The 10,448-nt window shown below is 56.8% G+C and overlaps 1 protein-coding gene across 1 annotated transcript in view; it reads left to right on the top strand.

Moving 5' to 3' along the window:
* Positions 1 to 352: 352 nt before the first annotated feature.
* LMNA (lamin A/C) overlaps positions 353 to 10,448 on the top strand; it is a 28,784-nt gene continuing 18,688 nt past the window's right edge. Inside the window, exon 1 of the mRNA XM_074529650.1 lies at positions 353 to 845. Within this exon, the coding sequence (XP_074385751.1) occupies positions 496 to 845 (350 nt within the window). The 5' untranslated portion in view covers positions 353 to 495. The remainder of the gene's footprint in view (positions 846 to 10,448) is intronic.

The raw sequence follows: 10,448 nt of genomic DNA, 5'->3' as shown, positions 1-10,448 counted from the left end.
GGTCCTGATTTCAGGGTATGCCAGACCCCCCAAACCCTGGGGTCAGCTGCGGAGATGCTGCCTGCCCTGCCCTGTGGGACAGCAATGTCCTGGCGGTGCTCAGCCCTAGGGCAGCCCCTCTCAGGGTGCCCTTTCCCCTGGCTATGTCCCCCCAGTCTGCAATCCAGCCTCTATCGGGGGAATCGCCCTAGAAAAGCGTGTGCAAGGAGGTTTCCCCGAACTGCGTCCCCATATCCGCCCTCCCGAGTCCCCTTTACCCAGGGATATTTTCCCAGCCTCTCCTAAGGAAGGGCTGGGACTGATGCGAGCTGTCCCCACCCAGGTTTTGGATAACTCCACCCGCCGCCTCTCAGCTCCTCCTCCAGCGAACAGCCCAGCTGGGATATAAGCGAGTCACTCGGAGCCAGCGGGGAGCTGCCGCGACAGCTGGCCGGGTGGCGTGGGGACATCGCGCCGCGACCTGAGCCGTGCCCTTCGCCTCCACTCCGCACCCCGATGGCGACGCCTTCGCAAAAAAGGAGCACCCGCAGCGGGGCTTCGGGGACCCCCCTGTCCCCCACCCGCATCACGCGGCTGCAGGAGAAGGAGGATCTGCAGGAGCTCAATGACCGCCTGGCCGTGTACATCGACAAGGTGCGCTCGCTGGAGCTGGAGAACGCCGGCCTGAGGCTCCGCATCACCGAGTCCGAGGAGGTGGTGAGCCGGGAGGTGTCGGGCATCAAGGCTGCCTACGAGTCGGAACTGGCGGATGCCCGCAAGACCTTGGATTCGGTGGCCAAGGAGAGGGCTCGGCTGCAGCTGGAGCTCAGCAAAGTGCGGGAGGAGCACAAGGAGCTGAAAGCGCGGTGAGTGCCCTGGGGATGGCGGGTGCTGCCGTCATGCTTGGCAGGGAGCCGGGAGGGAGGAAGGAGTGACCCGGAGAGAGGAAAAATCCGTGGCCTGGCCGGGGCTGGGGTGTCTGTGGTAGGGACCAAATGAGGAGAGAAGCTGTCTCGTCATTCCTGCTCTCCTTCCAAGCGCCATCTTTGGCCGGGATGCCCTTGGAGCGGGGATTTGGGAGCAGAGCTGGGGTGGCTTGGGGCAGGGGCTGAGCAGACGTGTCCTGGGCCCCCGGTAGGGTCTACAAGCGCCGGGCTGGCGGCCCCTGTGCCTTCGTCATGCTGGAGCTATTCCTAAACACGCTCCGGCACAGCCCTGGAAGCGGTGCCAGCCAGCTGGCTCTGTCCTGCCTACGGATTTCTCTTGCTCGTCCCATTTTCCTTTGCTGTCTTTGGCACCGGTTAAAGAACCTGCTCCAGGTTTTTGTTTGCCTTAACCCTCCCTATGCCAAGCTGCTCCCGCCCTGTGGGGTCCCTGGTTTTGGGGGGGAAGAAATACGCGGGCAGCGCTCGTGTCCCCCTCCCAGCAGCTGTCACCGGGTGATGTGCTCCCGTCGAGGCTCCAATTCCTCCGGGCTCTTTTCTTTCCCTCCCTGGGGCAGAAATGCCCCCTCGTGGGCCCCTCCCTGCTGCCACCCTGCCCTGCTCGGGGCTGTCCCTGAGGTTCCCTGAGGACACGGGGCTCCCTGGCCAATGTCGCTGCTGGCCAAGCAGGGGCTGGCACCGGGCTTCCCCCGGGCTCTGCCAGCCCGTGCAGTGTCGGGACATGTCGCTGTGGCGCTCCGTTCCCCGAGAGTGCCGCTCCTTTCCGTCATCACCTTTGGCTCGCAGCCGCGTCCGGGCTGGGCAGCGGCGGGACAGCCCCCTCTCATTCGGTTTGATCTTTTGCCTCTTATTCTGGGCTCCTCGTTTTGAGCCCGTACCAAATGAGGCTAAAATTAACTTCCTTAGCGGATGCCATAAATATTCTACCTGGGAGGGAGGGACTGTGCTGCCTGTTGGAGCTGTGCGCGTTTATATTTAGCTTTCGATTTCCCGTGCGCCGCTGCAGCTTCGTCCTCGGATAAAGGCGGTTTGCAGATCCCTGTTCCCGGATCCCGAGGATCCGGACGTTGCTGAGAGGAGGAGCTGAGTTGTCTGAAGGCTTTTTTCTCCCTTATGCAAACCCAGAACTATCTTGGCTACGATCTTTCGAGGGCTGGAAAAAATGCCCGGCCCGCAGCCGCGGCTGGAGGGGAGCTGGGAGCTGGGATGTGGAATTTTTCCCTGCGCTCCTGGAGCTGCTGTGCTTGTTCCTGGGCGCTGATAAATCCTCTGAAAGAGTGCTGTGACTCGTGGGGGTTCCCGGAGAGCGGCTTGTGCTCGAGAAATGGGTTTCGGTGGGCTCGGGGGGCCAGGGGTGTTTCCAGGGGTGTTTCTGTGTTGAGTCATCTCTGAGTCACGGAAGAGCGCAGATGCGGGGGAAGCCGCTGCTGTTCATTCCTGCCTCTGCTTTGTCCTGTGTTCTTAGGGCGCGGTGTGAGGGCTGCTCTGAACCCCAAAACCCTTTCAAGGAGGCTGCAGCTCATCCTGTGTCCCTGGGCACCTGCTCGATGTGCCAGGGCTGCTCAGAAAGCAGCACAATCCACTGCTGAGCTGCGATGTTGCTCCCTGGGCTCACTTTGATGGGGTATCCCGAATTTTTGGGGCATGAGGGAACGAGCCCAGCCCCACGGAGGGGCCAGAGTTTTTGGTGGGATCAGGATGGCCCCGTTCTGACGTTGTTCTCCTCCCTGCCATCCGCTTGGGCAGGGATGTGCCCGCTCTGCCGGCTCTCCCCGCCCATCCCGAGCATTTGTGTGAGCCCTGGGGCCCTTTCGCTGTCCTTGACTTTGGCTAATGAGTAACTGGCAGCTCTCTGCGCCCCTCGGCGTGCCCGTCAGCCCCGGAGAAGCGCGGGTATCTCCGGCAGGGCAGGCGCCCGGGGCTGCGTTATCAGCAGCCGCAGCATCGCCGCTGCCTGGTGCAGGGGTTGTCTCGGCGGCACAGAGGGAGGGTGGGGGGCCGGGATGCCAGGGCACGACGTGACACAGCCCCGGGTGCTGGGTGCTCTGTCTGGGGTGGGGAAAGAGCTGCTGGCTGCAGGGGGACGGGCTGTGCTAACACAGACCAGTCCAACCAGTAGCAGTGCGGGAGCTGCATGGGTGGAGGAGGGTCTGAGAGGGGCTGGGCTGTCTGCCCTCTGCTCCTGGCCAGCTGAGCTCCTCTCGGGAAAGTTTCCAGAGGGATCTTCCCACTGCCAGTGGTGATCCAGGAGGGGTTCCCCAAAGTGCCCACCTGGCTTTTGGCACAGGGACCCTCAGCAGCCTGGTTCTGCTTGTGCCCCAGGACAAGGGACCCCTCTGGGCAGTCCTGCCTGTCCTGTGTCCCCAGCTCTGGATGGCCTCTGGCTGTGCTGCAGCCACGATTCAGGCGAGGCAGAGGGTGTGGGGAGGGTGCCTGGTGACTCAGGGGTGCTGGCAACACCGGCGTCATCCCCTCCCAGGCCACGGGTGGAGATAGGAATAGTCTGAAATGCCCTGTCCCTGGTGTGTCCTCAAGCTTCTGTCCCCTCCTTGGAGGGCCTGGATTCCAGCACAGCACCTCCATGGAGCTGGAGAGATGCTCTGGGAGACCTCCGTGGGCACCTCCATGGGGCTGGAGAGCTGCTCTGTGCTGGGTCCTGCCCATTGCTCCCTCTCCTTAAGCTGCCTTCTGACTCACAGGGTGAGCAGAGCCACAGCCCTTGCCTTGCCCCATGGGACTTCATCCCATCCCATCCCATCCCATCCCATCCCATCCCATCCCATCCCATCCCATCCCATCCCATCCCACAGTGCAAGCCCCAGCCTGGGGACACAGCGAGTGTAGAATACAGCCTTTGGCACCCTCAATCCCAGGAGAAACCCCTGAGGAATTCATGCTCCTGCTCCTCATGGGTGAGGAGTGGCCATGTGGTGGGCACACCATGACCAGCTCCCCTCTGCAGGCAGGAACCAGCCCTCGTTAGCAGCACCCTGATGAGCAATGCCTTCCTGAATTGCAGCCCCTAACCTGATTAAGTGATTGCCTTGGCAGAGCCTCTTCCTCCTCCCTGGCTCTAATGAGGACAAATCTCCTCTTTCCCAAACGTTGAGAAAAAGGGGGGAGCTCATCCAAGGGCAGAGGCACTGGGGTGCCAGGAGGAGAACCCCACAAGCCTTCCCCAGTCCAAGGGGGTTTTGCCCCATGTTTTGTGACCCTGCAGGCAGGAGCAGGTAAATAAAACCTGTTTAATTGAAAAAAGGGAGGAAAACAAATTAAAGCTCAGTGCTGCTGGTGGGGGGAGGAGGGGACCATGCCCTTCCTTCAGCAGCAATGAGCTTGTGCTGGAACATTTTGCGTGGGGTGAAACCTCAGGCTCCTGGGTTTCTCCCCCGTCTGCCTCATGGGATCCCTGCCAGGGAGGGAATGCTTTGGCTGGGAGGAGATTTTGCCCTTTCTGAGCAAACAAAGAGCAGCTTGTGCAGCTGGGGATACTTTGGGGGGAGTCATCAACACAGGGCTGGGCTGATCCAGACCTCCGTGGCCCTCTGAGACCCTGTTGAATATGCCAGCCCCCCTGAATCTCCAGCCCTGGGTGTCCCCTGACATGTGCTGCCAGCAGCTGAGGGTGGCTGGGCGTGCTGGCCCTCCTGGCACGCTGCAGGGCTCTGTGGCAAAACGTTTCTTCCAGGAGAAGGTTTTCATTAGCTGTTCCCAGTGGAGAGGAATTCTTGCCTGTGCAAACATCCAGCCCCTCTTTTTCCAAGAAAAAATTGTGGCAGAGAAACGTGCTCCAGCAGTTTTCTGTTTGCCAGCGTCTCAGCTCATCCCCTCACCTTTCCCAGCAATGAGGGGAGTCAGGGGAAGTCCTGTTGTCTCATATGTATTTAGGATGAAAGGATCCACTCTGGAAAATTGAGGACCTTTTCTTTGGAGCTGGGGATTAAAGAGAAGTGATTGCAAGAGAGTCAGGGCTGTGTTTGGTGTGGGAAGGGATCCATCCCAGCCTGCCTGGTCTCACATGCTGCCACAAGTGTTTTTTCAGCCTTGCACGTGCCACTTGACTTGTCTGAGTCCCATTAACACTCAAACTCCAGAGCCCAGAGAACGGGGAGTTCCCTGTGTGGTGCTCAGGGAGGCAGACAGAGAAGGTGACACAGCCAGGGTGGGACATGTGGGACGCCTGCCAGCTCCTTATTCTGCTGAATTCATGCCCTTTGGGAGGGGTAGCTTCCTTTTGTGCTGCTGGCAGCCAGGAAAGGAGGAAGTCACCAGAGTTCTCCCTCTGCTCCTGGCCAAAATTAGAGCTGTGGTGGAGGATTCCCCAGGAAGTGTCAGCCCAGTGGGCTCAGGGAGAGCTGGGAATCACCTCCCACTGCCCTGCCACTGGCTGCATTACCTGTTTCACCATCCTGCTCCTCTCTGTGAGGTTGTTTGCTGAGCCTGTTCCTTTGTGACCAGCTCAGCACGTTCCCAAACAGCTGAGGCTGGTGCTGTGTAAAACCTGTCCCTGCTGACAGCTGCCATCACACAGCGTGGTGTCAGGGCTTGGTGCCCACCTGCCCCTGCTGCCTTCCCCTCCCTGCCCAGGGCTGAATGTCCCCAGTGTGAGGCTGAACAACTGTGGGGGCTGGCGTGGTCCCCCAGCCCTGCCTGGTGCAGGGGCAGCTGCAGCCCTGACTGCAGAGACCTCTCTGTGACAGCCAGAATCTCAGCTACCTTCAGGGATGGGGCAGCCACAGCTTCTCTGAGCAATGCCAGGGCCCCACCACCCTCACAGAGAGGAGTTTCTTCCCAATACCTTGTCTAAATTGTCCTCTCACTTTAAAGCCATTCTGCTTCGCCCAGTCACTCCACAACCTTGATAAGAGCAAAATAAAATCCCCACGTTTTTCCTTGTTCCTGTACATGAAGGATGTCTCAGCATGTCCACGAGCCATGGTGTGAAATCCAGGGCTGTGTGGGTGCCGGGGAAAGCCAAAGGGTGTGGAAGTTGGTTAATGAGGTGCAATGAACTCAGCCCACAGAGACACCACAAAACCCAGCTGGGGTTGGGACACCTCTGTTCCTGGTGAGGCTGAGTCAACATTTCACATTCTCTGTCATAAAGCAATTACCATTTCCAGTGAAGGTGAAGGTGCCCTTGGCTTGAGGTGTCCCCCAGGCTGCAGCCAACGCTCAATTCCTGCCTGCCATGGTTGGCAGAGCTGGGAATTGCAGCAACAGCAGGGATAAGCACACAGGGTGGGAGCTGCCCTGCCTGTACTGAGCCTGCTTTAATTATGGGGTGGCACCTTGCAGGCATTGGTGCTGCAGAGAGGTGGCAGAGCCAGGTAGGAACAAACATGGGCTGTCCTGAAGGTCTAGAATAACAAACATGGGCTCTCCTGAAGCTGCTGAATAACAAACATGGGCTCTCCTGAAGCTGCTGAATAACAAACATGGGCTCTCCTGAAGCTGCTCTAGAATAACAAACATGGGATCTCCTGAGGCTCTAGAGTAACAAACATGGGCTCTCCTGAAGCTCTAGAGTAACAAACATGGGATCTCCTGAAGCTGCTCAATATCAAACCTGGGCTCTCCTGAAGCTCTAAAATAACAAACATGGGCTCTCCTGAAGCTCTAGAAGAACAAACATGGGCTCTCCTGAGGCTCTAGAAGAACAAACATGGGCTCTCCTGAGGCTCTAGAATAACATGGGCTCTCCTGAAGGTCTAGAGTAACAAACATGGACTCTCCTGAAGCTGCTCAATAACAAACATGGGCTCTCCTGTTGAATTTTTCTGTCGGGGCTGTGAATGGCTCAGAAGCACCTCTGGAGGAGCAAGGTTCTGATAGCAGAGGTCTCTCCTCCCTCTTGCACAAAAGCCACCTCCAGGCACTCTCTCTGGCTGCTGCTTTGCACACACACACGTCCTCCTGTCTGTCCTTCTGCCGCCCAGTCCAGTGCCACCACCCTGGTCAGGCACAGCTTGGCATCACCACGCCGTGGTGTTCAACTGGAGGTAAAAGCTTTCACTTTCTGGTGGTTATTTATTAACAGCTTCCCAACACAGTTTCTCCCTAAAACCCCCTGTGAGTCACACAAGCCCAAACAAACATCCAAGCTGTTGGTGTGGGGGTGCAAAGTGGGCTCCAAAAAAGGGTGGGAGTCCAAAGGAAGCTCCCAAAGGAAGTCATTTCCATGGGCATTGAGGGGTGGCCAGCTGCCAGTGCCCTCTTTCCACAGCAGAGCTGCTTCGTCCCTGGGATCATTTCCATCCATCCCTTGGATCCTCTCCATCCATCCCTGGGATCCTCTCCATCATCCATCCATCCATCCATCATCCATCCATCCATCCATCATCCATCCATCCATCCATCCATCATCCATCCATCATCCATCCATCCACCATCCATCCATCCATCCATCATCCATCCATCATCCATCCAGCCAGCCAGCCATCCATCCATCCATCCATCCATCCATCCATCCATCCATCATCCATCCATCATTCATCCATCCATCATCCATCCAGCCAGCCATCCAGCCAGCCAGCCAGCCATCCATCCATCCCTGGGATCATTTCCATGCCTTGGATCCTCTCCTTGCTCTGTAGCACCAAACTCTGACCACACACAGCGTCCCTCTGCTTTTACCCCTCCCATCTCTTCCTCTCACTGATCCTAATCAACACTCAAACGATTTTTAATCACAGCCAACAGCTCAGGATAAAATCTCAGGCAATGCAAGAATTTTGAGTGAGAAAAAGAAATAAAATAACTGGCTTCCAACTGTGCCTTTTGCAACAAGTCTGAGTGAGGAAAAGGAGAGAAAATAATTGTACAGCTTCCCCCAGATATCAGAAGCTGCTTCTTGACTTGATGCAAATAATTTTTCAATCCTACAAAGCCCCAGTGACAAACACAGCCCTGGAGCATGCCCTGGCCCCACTGCCCATCTCCCCCTGCAATTTACACTTTTGATTCCACCCAAACAGAGCTGGATGAGAATCGACTCCTCTCAGTTCCAGTCTTCACTAATATTTCACTTTTCATGGCCCCTCTGTGAAGAGCTGTGTGCCCTCCATCACAGCCCGTGCCAGATCAGAGCAGGGAGGTGACTCATGCCCGGCCTGTGGCTCTGGGCTGTGCTTTGGGGGCCCCCCCAGCCCTGTTCTGCCCCTTCCTTCCTTCCTGGCACCATGGCACACAGCCCAGCAGCACCCTGGGCTGCCAGGATGCCCCCCTGCCAGACACCAGGCTATACTGGGACAAACTGGGGGGGTTTCCAAGTTGAGTCTCTGTGTTGGGAGCTCTAGGGGGAAGAAGAGCACTGAGGAGAGCAGCCTCAGCCTTGGGCATTGTGCTTTGCTGTTTGGGTGGGTACCAGACCCCCCTTTCAAGGCAGAGATGCTGCTTTGTGCCACCCAGCCTCAGCTCTGCAGTTCCAGGGCAAATAAACCAGACTGGGGTGGGTTTGGGTGGTGGGTGTGTGAGGCTGGAGCATCTCATGGTGCTTCCGTTCACAGGCAGCTCTGTGCAAGCAGCAGCTGGGGCTAAATTCTGCTTTCTAGGGATGCCACAACTGCAGCCCTCGCTGTGGGGAAGTGCTGATTTCCTGCCCACGTGCCAAGCAGGTCTGGGCTCTGTCCCTGCAGGGAAAGCGGGCAGAGGTGTGCTGGCAGCACATGGCACAGAGCACCAGGCACCTTGCTCGCTGCTCATCCCTGTGCTGAGCTGCATTTTCCTGCTGGAATCCCATCCCTGTCCATCCCCAGAGCCACCCCAGCAGCAGCTGCAGCTCCCTGTGCCGGCAGTGACTCAACGCTGCTGTCACCGCCACATGCAAACAGACCTTGTGGGCAATGTAAACACCTTGTGTGCCTTTATCTGCTGCTGGAGCCAGCCTGGCAAACCCTTTTGTTCCCAGCAGTATGTGTGGCATCTGGAGCCAACAATCCCCTGCTTTGTCTCTTAAGCAAATGTTGCTGGCCAGCAGCTTTGCCTACCCAGTTTATGAAAAACACAGAGAGTTCCTGCTGCTTCTGAGGAGAAAAAGGAGGCCTTGAACTCATCCTGTGTTTTACCTCTCTTGGCTCCTTTCTGCCTTGTCCCACCCTGCACAGGGCCCTGTTTCCATTACGGCCTGTTTCTGTTGTGGATCAGGATGCAGCAGGCACAGGGTGACCTCCTCATCCTTCCCACCCCACTTTGGGCTCAGGAGCTGTAGAGGGAAGGGAGTTACAGCCACATCTGCACATTGGCAGCATGTTTCCAGGCTCCTGGGGCTGTTTTACCTCTCTTGGCTCCTTTCTGCCTTGTCCCAGCTTGCACAGGGCTCTGTTTCTATTGTGGATCAGGATGCAGCAGGTACAGAGCGACCTCCGTATCCTTTCCACCCCACTTTGGGCTCAGGAGCTGCACGTGTGAGCAGAGGGAAGGGATTTGTAGCCACATCTGCACAGTGGCAGCATGTATTTCCTTGCTCCTGGAGCTGTTTTACCTCTCTTGCCTCCCTTCTGCCTTGTCCCAGCTTGCTCAGGTTTCCACTGTGGATCAGGATGCAGCAGGCACAGGGTGACATCCTCATCCTTCCCACCCCATTTTGGGCTCAGGAGCTGCACGTGTGAGGAGAGAGAAGGGAATTACAGCCACATTTGCACCAGTGGCAGCATGTTTCCTTGCTCCTGGGTCTTCTTTCTGCCTTGTCCCAGCTTGCACAGGGCCCTGTTTCCACTGTGGATCAGGATGCAGCAGATACAGAGCGACCGCCTCATCCTTCCCCATCCCTTTGGGCTCAGGAGCTGCACGTGTGAGCAGAGGGAAGGGAATTACAGCCACATCTGCACCAGTGGCAGCATGTTTCCTTGCTGCTGGGGCTGGGATTGCCTCCCTGGCATTGCATCCCTGCTGCACATCCTGGCTGTGTTACCAGCTCCCAGCTAAACACGAGTTTAGGGCTTTTTTCCCCCAGTGCTCCTGTCCCGAAGGCATGACTAACACAGTGACTCAGCTCCCTGTTTTTAACTGCCTTTGTAAGGCTCCCACCGTGCCCAATCTCCCAGGGAAACACCAGGAATCTCTGCTTTGTCCTCATCCTTTGAGGTGCTGGTTTATGGGTTTGGGATGTGTTGAAGTGAACGGAATGTTCTGGGGCTGCCATGGAGGGGCAGCACTCAGAGCTGCTCTGGGTGATAAAAAACACCAAACCCACAACTTTCCCATTAAGTTTTAGCCCAATTATTCAAAAGCTGGCTTGGAGTAAGATAGTAAAGGCTGGGCAAAACTCCTTCAATTCCAACCAGTCCAAAGCTTAATTGTTAATTTGTTATTACTTAATGTGTAATTTAACTATATTTATGGTACAAATCTGACTTGTTAAAATGGTGAATGTTCAGAGTAGTGGCATGAAGACTTGGAATTTCCTACTTCCCTCCTCTTCCCAAAGGCTTTGGCTTTAGTCAGCAACACACAACACTGCAAACTGTTAGCAAATTCTGGATTGGGAAAAACAAGCTGACAACGCCCTCAAGCACATGGTGGGGT

This window comes from Zonotrichia albicollis, chromosome 30, assembly GCF_047830755.1.
Source record: "Zonotrichia albicollis isolate bZonAlb1 chromosome 30, bZonAlb1.hap1, whole genome shotgun sequence".
Taxonomy (NCBI): Eukaryota; Metazoa; Chordata; class Aves; order Passeriformes; family Passerellidae; genus Zonotrichia; species Zonotrichia albicollis.
The sequence above is the reverse complement of the archived record's forward strand: the minus strand, read 5'-3'. Positions and strand labels throughout refer to the sequence as shown.